Genomic DNA, 16,944 nt, shown 5'->3' on the forward strand with positions numbered 1-16,944 from the left:
TGCTGCTGCACGTTGAAGCCAGAAGACATCCTCTGTCACTGTGGCAGAAAAGAAGTGCTTGAAGGCAGAGACTTTGTATGAAACTGTGTAGATACAGTTTGACCTCTAAAACACCAAGCGTGTGTATGATACCAAAAACAAAAGTTGACAAAAGTGTTTTTAATGATGTTGTCTATTTGTTTCAAATTACACACTGGGAGTAACGTTCAAATGCAGTCAGCAGCGTTGTTTAGAGGCTACACTTAAAATATTAAATGCACAGGTAAACTAAGGATTATACATTTCTTAATTGTTTAGTTGATTGGATTGCATTGTGTAATAAACTGTTTATCTTGTGTTCAGTATCAGCCTACTCATTACAAACAAGCACATAGCTATACTACCCCACAGATGTCCCTGCTGTGAATTGTCCTCAGAGTTAAAGCTAAAATAAATCATATGAGGAAAACAAAGAGGAGGGAGTAGCTTTCTGGCTTAAGTTGAAGCAGTAATGATACAGATTTGTACAGACCCTAATAGTATTTTAATGGGCAATACCAGAATTACTGGATGTTTTGAAAACGTTATATTGTCTGTTTCACAACACTTTAGGACAGTTTATAACATTGTGATCATCTTCTGTATCTGCTGCAGGTATGTAACTATGGTTATGTTGAAAACAAACACTTTCATAATATAACGTAAGTAAAGATGAATTCAAACGAACTTGGATCTTGCTTTGATTGACAGAAGGGTCATAATTTGACCGTTGAGTATTTTCTATTAGAGATGATAATACAGAAATACAATTTGCCCAGAGAAATAGAGGGGAAACAAAGTTGCACACTGTGATGCCCCTGTGGGTCCATCAGTAGAGAGGGTGTGGCTGTTCTGTCTGGGCTGCATTGGCTGCATTGATCGCACTGATTGCAGTAACTCAGGGCACCTGGGTCTGGTGCTCTGCAGCTATTTTAAAGCTTTGTGCACTTCAACACTCTCACACATATACATGTCCATACAATCCTCACCCTGCATTTATACATTACTGATACCACTGACATCCACACCTCATACTTTACTGGTTTTTGACTTGATTTGATTTGTTTGTCCTAAATAAACATATTTTGTTAACCGTCAACATGGTGTGTCTCCTTTTTGTTGTGGCCTTTTGAGCCAGGTCATAACACACATTAATATTAAAACTAGATAATGCAATTCCTGAAGAAATTGCTAGTGCGAACGCTTTATGCTGAAAAGCTGACGCTAAACTGCTATGCTGAAACGTAATGTGTAAGAAGACCGTGAAGAATTTAGATTTAAAATGATACATGAACACTGGGGGCTTGAATGTGTGATGAGAGATGAAAAGAAAGTAAAAAGGCTTGGAAAAGCAGCAGAATATTTGAACTGCAAACTTTTGAACTAACTTAATGGCGAATGATCTGTCGCCATGGCAACGACATTTGATGACACCCCATAATACGCTAAGATGTGTTGATGGCTGCATCGTTACCAAACCTGTGAAGTTTTGGGCCATTTTGAGCATTTGAACTGAAGTTGTGCTTGTTGTGTACTTTCGGGTTCATAATGTGGCCTTTTTGGCAGATTAACTAAAGGTGTGCGGCTGCTGCTGTGAGTAAAGAGCAGCTTGAATTTACAATTGGCTTTAATGGTGACATGTTGAAAGTTGTTGTCACTTCATCGCCTCAAGAGGCATTTTGTTTAATTATTTTTGCTTAATTTGTTTTCCTTTTTCAAGCTACGAGATGTTTTCCTATGTTTGTCATGACAAATGATGTCTCAGGAATGTAGGGTTTGGGAATTATGGCAGGTTTACAATTTTTTTTCAAGCTGTCCTCCACTCTAGCTTTGAGATCACACACCGAGCTGCTCAATACACAGTAATGTTAAAATCTGAAGAAGGCCTCTTTACCAAGGTCTGAACAATGTTTAATATTTCTAAAAGTATGAATCAGATTGTTGTTTAATCAAAAGTTGTGTTACACGAATAATGTCAGAAAGATGTGTAACATGTTAAAGTTGGAATGAGGTTTCTGAGTGAAAGTATGAAGGAACAGTGAGCAGTTGAAGTTGCATGAAGATTTTTTATGTTTGAAAAGTTTTTGTATTGACTTCCATGTTAGAAATGTGATGAATTAGGGGATGTATCTCTGGAGTTATGAATGAGAAAAGTAATGGCCATCGATTCCCGACCGAGCTGAACATTTTGATGTTCGAACGGAGTTTCTGCGATGTGGAATGTGGGAGAAGAAGAGGTGCAAAATAACCCAGCGGAATAATAAAGAATTTTGTGCGTAGCATAACAGATCTTCAACAAATGTGATATTTTTGTATGAAGTTTTACTCCAAAGGGAAAATCCCTAACCCTGCGTTTGAAATAAGATACTGAATGTTTTTAATTAGCCTTCTAAAATCCTTGTCATTAATGTACCAAATACTGTCTTGTTTAAATCTTATTTGGTTAAGAGGGTTGTCAACCTCACTCCATTCCAAATCCGAAAATTCCCCTTACATTGTAAAGTCATTCTGAGGTCAATTGAGGTAAAGAGTTGATTGAGGTTGCAGAAAATATCTATAGTAACCTTAAAATAATCACACCATAATCCTATATGCTCTTGTAATTATAGACCCTTGCATTCCAAGATGGAGCCATTTCAGAGTTGTGTTCAAAGCAGCAGGGTCATGAAGCCGAGTCCCAGTATCTCTGATTACTGCATCCGTTTGTTTTATTTTATGTGTATCTTACAGTTGTTATTTAACGGCTTTGTAGCTGAAATGGCTTATATTGTTTCTTTTCACACCAAATGGCAGTTTACCTGTGTCATGTAGGCATAATAACATTAAACATTTCCTCACGTTGAACCTGCAAACACGCTTTCAAAGGAGGACAAGGTAAGGTGCTTGGACATAATAACATAAAGCAATGATGCATATAATTAAAGTTGCTCAATTTCTGTGGGGAGCTTCACAACACAAATATTCCCATAATACCAGGGTTATCTTTGTACCGGCTAATGGGCTTTTTTTAAAGTTCTATTGTCTCTACATAACTTAAGAGACAGAGACAGGTTTTCAAATGTTTATTTGAATGTTCAGCTGTAAGGCAAGGCAAGGCAAGTTTATATATATAGCACCTTTCAACACAAGGCAATTCAAAGTGCTTTACAAAAAACAAAAGACATTAAGAAAATGGCATTTAAAACCAGTCATTAAAAAGAAAAGATAATAAAAGAAACATTAAAAGAAAAAATACATGGATAAAAGTTACAGTGCAGTTTAAGATGTGAATAGTTCAATTAAAAGCAGCGGCAAAAAGAAAAGTCTTTAGTCTGGATTTAAAAGTAGTAAGAGTTGCAGCGGACCTGCAGGTTTCTGGGAGTTTGTTCCAGATATTTGGAGCATAATAACTGAACGCTGCTTTACCATGTTTAGTTCTGACTCTGGGGACAGAAAGCTGACCAGTCCCTGAAGACCTGAGAGATCTGGATGGTTCATCATTTAGCAGGAGGTCAGTAATGTATTTTGGGCCTAAACCATTCAGTGCTATATAAACCAGCAGCAATATTTTTGAAATCTATTCTTTGACACACAGGAAGCCAGTGTAAAGACTTCAGAACAGGAGTGATGTGATCCACTTTCTTAGTGTTAGTGAGGACTCGAGCAGCAGCGTTCTGAATCAGCTGCAGCTTTCTAATAGATTTTTTAGTGAGACCTGTGAAGACACCATTACAGTAGTCCAGTCTACTGAAGATAAAAGCATGGACAAGTTTTTCCAAATCCTGCTGTGACATTAGTCTTTTAATCCTAGATATGTTTTTTAGATGATAGTAGGCTGATTTAGTAACTGTTTTAATGTGACTGTTGAAACTCAGGTCAGAGTCCATGACTACACCTAGATTTCTGGCTTTATCTGTTGTTTTGAACATTGCAGACTGAAGCTCAGCGCTAACTTTTATACTTTCTGCCTTGGCTCCAAAAACCATTACCTCAGTTTTATCTTTGTTTAATTGGAGAAAGTTCTGACACATCCAGTCATTGATTTGTTCAATGCACTTACTCAGTGTTTGAATTGGAGCATAGTCTCCTGGTAAAATTGTTATGTAAATGTGTGTGTCATCCGCATAGCAATGGGAACTTATTTTGTTGTTTTTCATTATCTGAGCCAGTGGTAGCATATAGATGTTAAAGAGAAGAGGCCCCAAGATGGAGCCTTGAGGTACCCCACATGTCATATTTGTCAACTCAGATGTGTATTTACCTATAGAAACAACGTTTTTTCTGTCCTTTAAGTAGGATTCAAACCAATTTAGAACTGTTTCCGAAAGTCCCACCCAGTGTTCTAGTCGGTCGAGTAATATGTTGTGGTCAACAGTGTCAAACGCAGCACTGAGATCTAATAATACTAAAGTTCTGCCACTGTCTGTGTTTAAGTGGATGTCATTGAAGACCTTTACAAGAGCAGTCTCAGTGCTGTGGTTTGGACGACAGCCTGACTGGAACACATTGAAACAACTATTTAAATGCAAGAAATTACTCAACTGTTGAAAAACAACTTTTTCAAAGATTTTACCTAGAAATGGCAGGTTTGATATGGGCCTGTAATTGTTCATTACTGAAGCATCTAGATTATTCTTTTTTAAGAGCGGTTTAATGACTGCAGTTTTCAGGGCCTGTGGAAAAATACCTGAGTGAAGAGATTTGTTTACTATATGAAGTAGTTCTGAGGCCATGCAAAGAAAAACATCTTTGAAAAATCCTGTTGGAATAATATCAAGGCAGCAGGCGGAAGATTTCAGAAGTTGAATAATGTCCTCTAGGTTTTTATCATTAATCTGATGGAATTGTGTCATGGTGTTTGAATTGTTATTAGGTGGACATAGGGACAACACATTTGCTGTACCTGATGCAGAGGCACTGACTGCTTGTCTGATTTTCTGAATGTTGTCAGTGAAGAAGGAGGCAAAATCATTGCACGCCCTGGTGGATAGAAATTCAGAGGCTACTGACACCGGGGGGTTAGTTAGTCTGTCGACGGTAGCAAACAAGGCATGTGCGTTGTTTTTGGTAATGATGTCAGAGAAGAAAGACTGTCGTGCGTTTTTCAATTCCAAATTGTAGCATGCCAAAGGACTGCTTCTTTAATCAGTCGCCTTTAAACCCATCTTTATTTTAATGATACAACATGTATGACATATTGGCTGGTGAGCCTTATTACCTGGGAAATGTTAGCTTTAACAAAATATCTAGTAATTAAAGTTTTGATTATCTTGGTAATGAAGTCTTTTTTGTCTGTTATCTTTTTTGTAATAAACACATTATTTGTTCATCATGTCCATCAGTCACTTATATAAATTCAACTGTTTTGAAAAAAAACTGATGTTTTTGCCTTGAATCCTCAAGTATAATCAACTTGACAAATGCATGCTAGATTTATTCTCACCAAAAGAACAATTTGAAACAATGGGAGTATTTCTTCCCAGAAACCAGTCTACTTATTTTCGCTCTAAAATTAGCATATTTAGTTCTGCTTTATTTTTGAAAAAATATACTGGACTTGTAAAAGCTAAATCCAGGCTGAGTCTGTGGTCAGGGTGTAGAATAGCCCCTTCATAGATTTGGAAGTCTTTAAGAGTCAAAACTGCCTAAATGAGTGAACAGTGCCACCTACTGGGCAACACTGATAAGATGTTCAGACATAAAGCAGAGAAAAATGTAACAACACGTTCAAAATGTTATAATACTGAACATTATTGTTTGTAAATATGTATATATTTGTTATCATGGTCGTAAGGAGAAGATTGGAGCAAACACATGTGCAGGGCTTGTTGAACTCTAAATGTAGAATTAATTGTAGAAAGACAGACAACGTTAGGTTCCTCTTTACTTTGTTCTTTATTACACATTAAATAGGAGTGGTGAGATTCATGGCAAAAAATAGACTCATTTGAGATCAGATCACCACTCTACACTGCCAACAACAGGTGTGTTGTTAAGTGGTCATTCATTCACTTCCCTAGACCTGGATCCAGTCACACTAATCACATACACAGAGTGGAGGCAAACTCCATTAAAGCAACATTCATTTAGACACACCGACGAAATGAAGCACAATTTACAAAAGATGCACCTTTCAGTATCACAACTATACAAAGGTTGTTAAAATATGATCCAGGTAAAAATGATACATTTCAGAAATCAGCTGTTGGCACGCAATAAAGGAAGAGGATCATATCAGTAAAACTACTTTTGAAACATTGTTAAGAGGGTTCCATGATTAAAATTGTATTAACAGTTATTATCTACTTCATGGGGAAAAAGGGAGGTAATAATAAACTGGGTCAAAATTCATTAATCCTGAAAGCAAAATGTATCATGTCTGGATTTCCTGTGTCAACAACAGTGCGTTTGGTGCCTTTCTTGAGCACACACGGGACAAAGTAAATGTTGTCTCGACTCTCTCTACCGTCTAAATGTAGCACCTAATGGAAACATAGAAGGCAAATAGAAAATCTTCCGGGGGAACAGCTTGTTAATATGGTGGAAATATGGGTTGACCTGGGAAAGAAACAAGGGCTTGGTTGTTACAATTCTCTCTAAAAACCAATTGTATGGCAATTATAGCCTCATTTACAAACATCAGTTCCAGTTACACAACCACGTTACACGAGCTTTGTGAGAGAAAAGGACAAATTACTTTGCTGGACAATCATTTCTATTGAAAGGCAGCCATCCAAACAATTTAAACACTTTATGAAATTAATCCAAAAACTCTTTCAGAAGCTCTGCGAAAACGAAGAATCTGAAAATCCATTTAGACAATGTTTAATAACCTTTGTGACTCCACACCAAGAGAAACCTTCCTGAAAGCTGCTTTAAGATCTGCTTTCTAGCCATTCACAGGCAAACAAGTCAACAGCTCGGAAAATATGCAAGGCATGAGACCTCTATGGTCAGCTAATGGAGAATCATACATTCTCAAATTTAAATCCTAAAAAACATAATCTTATGAGCTGATAAAGGTTCCTTGTGCTGTGTATATATGACACCTTGATCAGGAGGATGTTTAGAAGAGGACTTTTTAACTCACTCTCCAGTAACAAAGAGAAAACAATTAATGTCAAGATAATTATAAAAGAAAAACATCCTGCTGTCAAGCCTTAGAGTAAAGAAAAGCAGGAAATGTGTGACCAGTGAGGCATGAATCCCTGCTAAATAAAATTACTCAAAACATGGCTGCTAGTCCCATTTCCTTATCCCAAAACAGGAGGAAATGGATCTCTAAATGTGTCATTAATCAAGCCAAATGGCTGATTTGTTTCTCACAAAGGCAAGTAAATGAGGATTTTATATAAACTTGCAAAACAAGACTGTATGATGTCAAGTTGAGTTCCTCATTGGTGGATCTGATTAAACGTATAAACCAGAGGCAGTTTGCAACACCCATGTCATCTGAGACACAATGCATGCAAAAAGAAAAAAAATCAATGTAGGCAAGAAATCACTCCCACACAGTACAAAGCATCGACAAAATGCAAATTAATTAATAGCTAATTAGGGTGTTAAACATCGGGAGAAGAGTAGGAGTTTGCATGCATACTTATATCAGTGACATAACCAAGTAATTCCTAGAGGTAATACAAATGGGGAAATGACACAGTGGCTGGGACATTTGGATCTCATCTGGCTGAATGTTGGTCCTTTCTTCAAATCTGGTATTTTTTTGAACGGGAAACGGGATGAACGTTAATTCTTTGGCATCCCAAACTTAAAAAGGGCATTACAGAACGTTTGCAGGCCATGACCTTTTAAGCAAAGGGTGGGGAAATAACATTGAGTTTGTAATAAGTAATTTGTCAACCATTCGTTGTGATGCAATTAGCTCACAGCTTAGCATGTATATAAAAAAAACGCAAATCAACACCGTGCTATAAAATCAAACAGGCTGTCGGACCAACACGTGGGCAACTGGCACTAAACTGAAAATAAAGCTTATTGGTGTCCATGTAGCAAATAATAGAAAGGCAGGAAAAAAGGGTCAGGTTTAGTATTCAGTATGGTGGGTATTGAGAAAGAGGATAATAATTTAGTGTAATGTACAAAATGTTTTACTTTAACTGTTCAACATAGTTTTTTTTTTTTAGTCTGTCTTGAAAAGGGGCAATTATTCACATAAGTGTACACTTTGTCTTGGACTTCTTTTTCTTCTTTTTGCCCTCCTTGCTCATCTTCTCCTTATGCTTCCGGATTTCTCGCACTAATGTGTAAAAGGCATCATCAACGCCCTGGGAAAAAACAAAAAACAATTAGAGTGACAGGTTATTACGACAACATAAACAAAGATGAAAAGAAAAACAAATATTAGAAAAACATTTAAAATGATTGACAATGTTTTTTGATTCAGAAGTGGTATTTTAAAGGCGGCCACATTTAAAAGGGTAATTCCACTTTATTAAAGAATTAGAACACAAAATAAATACCAATCCACACTTGCTATTAATATCAAACTGATGTGTAGCCTTTAAGTGATGCACAGTAAGTTGTTTTATACCATTTGTACATCTATGGCAGTTTAATTGTATTATTTGGGCTTTTCTTTCCAATTCCAAACAAGAACATATACTTAAATTGTCAAAAGGATCATCTTGGATAACGTAATTCCATCTGTACATCAGTTTGAACTCCATTTCTATCAAGTGTAGATCAGTGTGACAAAGTGCAGGTACATTTCCCAAATCATTTCAGCCTTTGTGCGACACAGAAGAGCAGCGTACAGATAAACAAATGAAGTGTAACGCCAGCAGTGTTCCCCCTGACAACAACACTGACAGAAGCTGCGGTTACATGAGCCAATTTCTTTCTCACTGAATGTGATTAATGCAATTTACCACTCCTACAGTGCGTTTAAATATGTGCTCAAATAAATGACCGAACAACTTGTCCTTTTTATATTTGCAATAGGTTGTGTACAGTCTGTCAAGCATTAAAGCACACACTAAAGAAAATGAGCCTTCACCCAGCGCTAGGTTACCGTTCTAAGCTTGTACTGAAAAAATTATTTTCACAAAGATATTCTACTGGCAGCTTTATTGAACAGCCTTCTGTTTATCTCACTAAAACTAAAACATATAAACTATTCTAAGATTGTTCCCCTGGGAGCGAAGCGACTCATGGGAACAACGGTAGAAAACTCATAAGCGACAAATAAAGAGAGGCAGGACTTCCTCAGGGAGTCAATTGATTCTGCACGAGGTGTCAAAATGAGGATTTTATATTCTGGCGGAGCTCTTATTCTGATTATTAGTGAATGAAAAGGCTCCATGTAAATGCAGCTAGCGTCTGTTGGTGCCACACTGAGGTCAGGCTGTGAGTACCAGAACAGGTTGTAGAGTGAATACATGTGATGGTGACCCTGCAAGGAGCTGCAGAGTCAGAGCCTGAGGTCAATTAAAGGTCGTGACAAGACGGCAGGAAAGGAAAGAAAGAAGACTTTTGGTGGCCGCAAGAAAAACTTTCACCCACAAACACACGTTTTTTTCACATGGTATCGGACAGTTCCTTGGACCACATCCTCATGGGAAACATTTCAGCAACTGATATGGTCCAGGGTTCACCATAATCTCCTTTAATCACACATTGGCTCACCAGCTCTATAAACACTGCTTTTGTTGATTTCAGCAGAATGGGATGCTTTCACACTGGTTCAAATTCTAAACTAGTTTGCCAGGAAATGTTTTAATATGAACGCTTTGTGCAAGAGGAGTGCAGACAAAGTCAACCTCAGCCATTCTCTGATTGACATTAGTCAACTCTGGAATGGCTTGAGTGCAGTCAGAAGGCACAGGAAACCGTGGCATGTTGACCAACAAAAGAGGAGATCTGAAATATATCACTGGTGTATGAGCAAAGAAATCAACAACTTCAGGAGACGTTGGTGCTTTGCTCCTGGAGAGTAAGAAAAGTATGTGATTTGTTGTTTGTTTTGTTTTTTAAATAGGTTGTATTGCTTTACAATGTAGCTTTCCTGACACTGCCCGCTTCGATAACATTCTCAATTGTTCCTTGTGGAAACCAGGTTTAGTTCCTGATGAAAAACATTTGTTAGGATATGAACACCCAGAGCAAAACCAAAGTAGAAAGTGTGAAAGCAGACTAGCATGGTTAGCATAAAAGGGGAGGGGGGGGGGGCATCAAACTCGCTCAGACCCAAGTCAACAAACCCAGTGTGAATGTATATGTTGATCAGCAATGATACACAGACACATTGAAGAGGGGGAATCATCCCGTGTTCCGCCTGCTGTCACAGCTCCACCACAGCCCCAGTAGAAACCAGCAGGTTAGCTTTGAGCACCAGCTCTCACTGTGTGTCCGCTCACATTGCCTTCTCCAAAATCCCCACCAACACACACACACATCCACACAGAGCTCGTGGGCGCCCGGCTGCATACACTTACCCCTTTCACATCACAACACACTTTTTAAGCTTGACACAGCGCGGAGTCTTTTCTTCCTTGCTGAGCTTATTGAGCCGGTACAGCCTGATCTCCCGTACCAGATTGTAAAAGGCATCTTCCACTCTCTGCAGTATGAGACACAACTTCCCTCAATGTTGAGGAACACAGGGGGACATACTGTATGGTGCATGTGTTACAGATACAAAGAAGCAAAGCAGATTTTTTTTTAGGTGGGTCTACCTGCAATGTCTGGCCTGCCTAAACATTGGAAATGTCCCCTCTGTGGGACGAATAAAGGTATTCGGATAACCTGATACTCCACCCTAACTTGTGAATTAACAACACTCACCTCCTCCTATATGCTTGGAAAATGTTATGCGTCCTTCCTCTCAATTAAGTGCGAGCACATGGATAGAACTCCTATGGTTATTAGTTTGTGAAATGGCAGCAATGAAGGTTTTGCCTTCATTGAAGCTCTGCCTAAGCAGTGTGTGTAGCAGTGTTGGCAGAGCTGTTTGGAAAATACTGAACAAATAGGAGTGGATACATTTGAGTTGTGTTCCTCTCACGTTGGACTCCATTCCATCTGAAATAAAAGACTAACTTAAAATAAAAAAAAAGTTTCTGTCTTCAGTGGGTGAGTGACACACTTGAACAGTTCGGGTGGAGTATCACGTTAGCAGCGTTGCCTCATGTACAAAGGAGAAGCGCATGCAGAAAGAGCACATCTTGATTGTGTGGTATGCTGGTGGGAGATTTCCCAGAGGAGCAAGAGGAAATCAGTGCAATTTGGCAAACACTGCTTTGAATGCAGGAGACCGTTGCCGTGCCGCCAGCAGCAGCAGCAGCGCCATGTGGACAGTGACTTATTGGTACTCAGGTAGGAATAGATGAACAGAGCTGTAGGAAGTGAATCACTGTGTCATTAATTTCCCCCGCACCAGAAGGAGCCGTGAATTACCCGGGTCGGAGAGACCAGGAAAGTTTGTGTTTACAGATCACTGTCAGCCAGTCAGCCACCTGAGGCCATGCTCACAACACACACCATTTGATGTACCTCCGCCACAGCAAACCTTCCAACACCCAGTCACAGTAGCCAGTAAGCAGTAAGCAGAATCATTAGACCTGAGTAATTACTGACAGTGTGTCCTTTCATGCAGACTCCTTGACACACGTTTACTGATTGCTGATTATTTATAATGCAGGATCCTCTGCAGATGGCCCTTATGATAGAATTTCATATTTCCGTGACAAAGTAGCATGCAATGATTACATTATCACCCATACATAAAAAATTCAATTAACCAGAGAGGATTCAACGATGCGCAGCGCAATGCCCACGACATTTCCAAGCAACGTTATAAAAAGGACCATTAGATGTGAGACAAATCAACAGCACCACATGACTCAACACTTAAACTTTTCTCACCATGCAAGTGCCAAGACCATCAAGCCTGTGCAAGGACACTTGTCAAAATCACTATGAGATGAATCTCTCTGGAGCAAGAACATTTGAAGGACTGATATGTCCATCAAGCCAATTCTCCTGAGGCCACATTTAACTTATCACTATTGAACTTCGTCTCCAGATGTGCAGAGGAATACTCCAGCTGTTAAGTGGCGGACTGAAAAGTTAAAGTGTTTGAGTCGTGAGGGCGTGGCTGTCTTTAGCGGGACGCTCACCTGTCTGGTTTTGGCTGATGTCTCAATAAAGGGAATGCCGTAGCTGCGTGCTAAGTCCTGAGCCTGCTTGGTGTCCACTGTCCGGGACGGGAGGTCACACTTGTTCCCCACCAGCACCATGGGGACGTCCTCGGAGTCCTTCACCCGCTTAATCTGTTCTCTGGACATTGACACAGAGGAAATGTCAATTCTCATCTAAAAAAGGTGATAACCCAATGGCTTTGCATCTGTTCAGAGTAACTCGAAAAGGACATCATCGTGGAAAGAATATGTTATATTATTGGCTTTTGCGCAATGCTGCAACATATAGGACATTGATATGCAATTTATCTACAAAGTATATCATATTATAAAGTATACAACTCTAAAGTTATAGCCAAACAATATCAATAAAGAAAATTGTCCCCAAAAAGACAATTGTGCAAAAATCTCTTCATTAGTTAGATTTTTCCCACAAACTGTGCTCGTCAAAACGTCACATTGCATTTAAAGGGTCATCAGCCACATGGTGCAAAGAGGTGATGATGCAGGGTAAGGGTTACACATACCATCACACATATTGTTACTTGTTGAGGCGTTTCCGTGTAGAGAAAAGGGGAATGACATGCACCTGGTTGGACTTAACCCCAGCACATTGCCTTCCGTCTCTCAGCTCACCTATAGTGGTGAATGTCCTCAAAAGACTTGGTGTTGTTGATGGCAAATACACAGAGGAAGCCCTCCCCTGTCCTCATGTACTGATCCCTCATGGCGCTGTACTCCTCCTGACCTGCAGTGTCCAGGATGTCCAGCAGACACGTCTCTCCGTCAATCACCACCTGCTTTCTGTAGGAATCCTGCGGGAGGAGGAGGAGGAGGAGGAGGAGGAGGAGGAGGAGGAGGCCAGAGAGCGATAAGAATTATGGGATAAACCGAACGGTGTCTAAATATTGGCTTAATCAATATATGATAAAAAAAAAATGTGCATGTCATCATTTAGAGATTATTTATTTTCTTCATACTTAAAGCTATGATAAGTGTGTTTAAGGATATATTGTGTAATAGAAGTGGAGCATGGTTTTTCAAGTTGCAACATACTTTCTTATACATTTAAATAACGGCTCAATGATAAGAATAACAACATCATGATAAAGAAATGTAGATATTGAAACTTAATGTTCAGCAAAGTGAATATTTATAAAAGATGTACTTTAATAACTTTAGTTTTAGGATAAACTTAATATGTGTTATCGTTTTATCACGACAGGATTGTATGAAATGATTTTGCAATTCACTCTCTTGTTCAACAGTAGTAAAAGTCTTGGTTTTCATAGTGACAAAGCACTCCAGCTTTTCATCACACTGACGGCCACTCGGAATCTGATCCATTACACATAATTACCGTCTGATCCAGTGAGCAGATTTAGTTTCAGATGTTATCTTTTATTCAAATAATCTATGGAGGAGATCGAACCTGCAACAGAACATCAAAACCTGAACGAAGTCATGATGAGACAGTTTACTACGTGTAGTTGAGCCCCCAGAGAAAAGGCAGGCAGACACACATGGAAAGTTATTAAAAACCAGTTTGGTGTCTTTTTAAGACTTGGACCAGAAGAACCTGCTGCAGGTCTTTTTTCTTTCTTAAACGCGTCTCCTTTTGCAGCCCCTATACTCAAATAGACACACAAACATGGACCATCATGAACTTGACTGCAAACACGTTCACACTTTATGTACATGAACACAATGGTTTGTTTACCTCAATGGTGGGGTCATATTCATCGACAAAGTGGTTCTGGATGAGCTGAATGGTAAGTGCACTCTTGCCAACACCACCAGCTCCCACCACTACCAGCTTATATTCTGTCATGATTCACCTGCGGGAACAAAAACAAAAGCACATTAGATTCATATTTCCACAGTCATCTGGCACAGCATCAATTCCTCTGGTGCACCGTGTTAGTAAAATACATTTCTCTCTCTGTCTGCACTTAAGAGGTTATATTCTTCTGCTGACTAATAAAGGATTTCTGATTCTGTGGATGGTTAAACTCTTTAGAGTACTGAATTGCCGCTTAAAACTGTTTTGTAAATTAGCTTCATTTCTGTCCGACAAGCTGTCAGTTTGCCTGGAAACGTGCATCTTTAGGATTGGCCGACTGATGTATCAACATCACTTCCCATGAGTAACGTATACTGCTAAAAAATAACTCAACGATTCTTTAAAAACAACTCCTGATTCACTGGGAAATTAGTTTCAATGCCATCATCTATATATTGCCTCATATATAAAATGCAGATGTTAGTATTCAACAAGAGGCCTGAGGAATAAACTACAATGTGATACAAATGTGAAAATTAAGATATTTAAAAACATGGACTGCAACTCAATTCAGGAAGAGTTTTCATTAAATCATCATCAACCCTGAAAAATATGTTAACTGTTAATTTAGCTAAGTTTAACGAGATTCTCAGGCACAAAAATTAAGCTTTATATCCCTAATACTGAAATAAATTAAGATAGGACAAACAGCATGTACATGTAATAATTGTCTGATACCAGCAACACATCAGTGGAATTGTATGAGTAGCAGCAGCACAACAGAAACGAACCCCAGGCAAAAATCTATGACATTACATTAAGGCTCCAAAATTGACATGCCACTGGGAGGCTGACTGCTGTCTGACTGCTTTGTTGAGCAGCAGCCATCAATAGTGGTGGCTGGCCTTTTCAGAAGTTACAGTACATATTGCTCACAGCCTGCAGTCAGGGAGGAGTTCAGCCGAATATCATTGCCTTTTCTAGACAAACAAAAGGGAGAATGTTGTTTGATAGGTAGTTGCAGCGACAAAAGGTATACTTTACTGCATGTTACATATTATACCAAACACAGCCTATAGTTTACAAATATTACAAAGAGGCTGTTCTGTCCATTATAAACAGTCTTATCTTTACCTAAAGAGATGAGACTACTGACAATTGTCAGACACATGCTTTCCATGCCTGTAAAAGTACTATGACTATTCGTCTTATTAGGCACTGAAAGTGGCTTTAAATGACTAACTAATACATGTGTATGTTTTAGAAACAAACAAGGGTGTATGGGAGGAATACGGCTCATTTATGGCCCAGTTTTAAAAGTAACCTTTCACAATCATTTGGGTTGTAGTAGAGTTAAAACTTTAACCTTGAATAGGTTTCCGTGCGTTACCTCAAATTTGACAAAGTTATGATGCTGTGGGATTTAAATGGGAAAATATTTCTGACTCATTCTCGTGTTTACAGCATCTGGATGGCATTAACCTTTTTATTTACAACACCACTGACAACAACACTATGACCAATGAATAACTCGATTTGTCAGACAATACACCACCAGAATAATTACCAAAAAGTGAGGACGTAGGGAGAAATTAACCACTGATAAACAGCTATTTAAATGAATAGTAGGCTATTCGTAACAGTTTGTTACCAATGTGAATTAGCCGAGGTTTAAACAGGCCTTTCAACGAAAGCCCCAGCCCTGGGTTCAAGCAGGCAAAAACACACAGGAGGCTTATAAGTCACAGGAATTGTATTTAAATCCACTGCTCTGTACCCGCAGGGTTTGCCAGATTGGTAGTGTGAAAACCTCTGAACACTGTGTTTAAATAACCAGGCTGCTGTGCTGATAGCTAGCTTAGCATTGGGGCTCGCCCACAGCCTCTAAATAAAGCTAACTAGGCCCTTTCAGCTAAACTAATATAATTTACAAACTGTATTTCGTTAATGCTATATTGTCTGCACCATATGCCCGAAAAAAGTCATTATTCATTCAAAGGGGAAGGGTGCATATTCTGAAGCCGCCATTGACAGGCTAGCCCAAAGGTCTGCATTGCAGGGCCAGGCGTTAGGTTAACAATTGGGCGTAGTTTGCACTGACAACGACATTTCCCACCCCCCATTATAATGCTATTAATCAATGGTTATATGTGGGGAAAACTCACTTATCTTATAATTTAGTGGTTACAATGTTGCAACAAACCGCAAGTGACACACATTTATAAAATGTATCCATTTGTTTTACCTTTTAGCGAGTGGAGTTCCGCGTCCGAAGTAGCGACCAAATAAGTCAAGCTGATAATCCTCTCGTTTCACACGATCTCTGCATTTCCTATTTCACACCGAAACGCCCGCATTTAAGTCGGTCTACCTCGTATCAAAAGCAAGTGGGAACATGCAAAAACGTGGGCAAATTAATCGATTGAACTTTCCATCTGATCCAGCGTCCGGCCTAGCTGCTCAGGTTGGCCTCCTTAAAGCGAATATGGGCGGATACCGGGGCGCACTTTACCCAGAAAGCATAGCTGGGGATTTCAACCGGTTTGGGGCATATCGCTGTTCTGTGTCGCAATGTGCCCAACAATACGCTCTCTTTTGTCCTTTTTCAACATGCTATTGGTGTTTTTATTATAATAAACTATATGTTAGATATACAAAAAAAGGTGATCCTTCAAACGTAGCCTCATACACACGTTATTAGGATCCTTTGAAATGTTAAGATCGCTTTTTGTATTACATATCATTGGAAGTACTTCATCACATTAATAATGTAATGATCAAACATAATATTGTAACTATGTGGGTCACATGGTGTCAGTTTCCTTTCAGTATCGTGATCCCTTACTGCTGCCTGCTGCAGAGTCAACAAAGCCTAGGGGGCGACTCCACTATATATAGGGTCTAAATATAACCGAATAGTGCTGGAGGGACGTCATTCCCAGGCAAGGGAAATGATTTGGCAATCCCTTGTCAGTTTTCCAAAGTGTTCGCTGGGCTGCCTCCTGC

At 39.1% G+C, this 16,944-nt stretch overlaps 1 protein-coding gene across 2 annotated transcripts; it reads right to left on the reverse strand.

The window, feature by feature from the left end:
- Positions 1 to 5,873: 5,873 nt before the first annotated feature.
- Positions 5,874 to 16,492, reverse strand: kras (v-Ki-ras2 Kirsten rat sarcoma viral oncogene homolog). 2 transcript variants are annotated; one of them, XM_034086107.2, is made up of 6 exons: positions 16,184 to 16,492; positions 13,876 to 13,993; positions 12,792 to 12,970; positions 12,135 to 12,294; positions 10,452 to 10,576; positions 8,193 to 8,282 (listed from the first exon to the last, which is right to left on the reverse strand). In XM_034086107.2, exons 2-5 carry the CDS (start codon positions 13,984 to 13,986, stop codon positions 10,457 to 10,459), a joined length of 570 nt encoding a protein of 189 aa, XP_033941998.1. In that variant the 5' UTR covers positions 13,987 to 13,993; positions 16,184 to 16,492; the 3' UTR covers positions 8,193 to 8,282; positions 10,452 to 10,456. The 2 variants fall into 2 exon arrangements, with proteins under 2 accessions (XP_033941999.1, XP_033941998.1); XM_034086108.2 differs by lacking the exon at positions 10,452 to 10,576 and having other exon boundaries at positions 5,874 to 8,282; positions 16,184 to 16,465.
- Positions 16,493 to 16,944: the final 452 nt, after the last annotated feature.

The sequence above is a fragment of the Pseudochaenichthys georgianus genome, chromosome 6 (genome assembly GCF_902827115.2).
Source record: "Pseudochaenichthys georgianus chromosome 6, fPseGeo1.2, whole genome shotgun sequence".
Classification (NCBI taxonomy): domain Eukaryota; kingdom Metazoa; phylum Chordata; class Actinopteri; order Perciformes; family Channichthyidae; genus Pseudochaenichthys; species Pseudochaenichthys georgianus.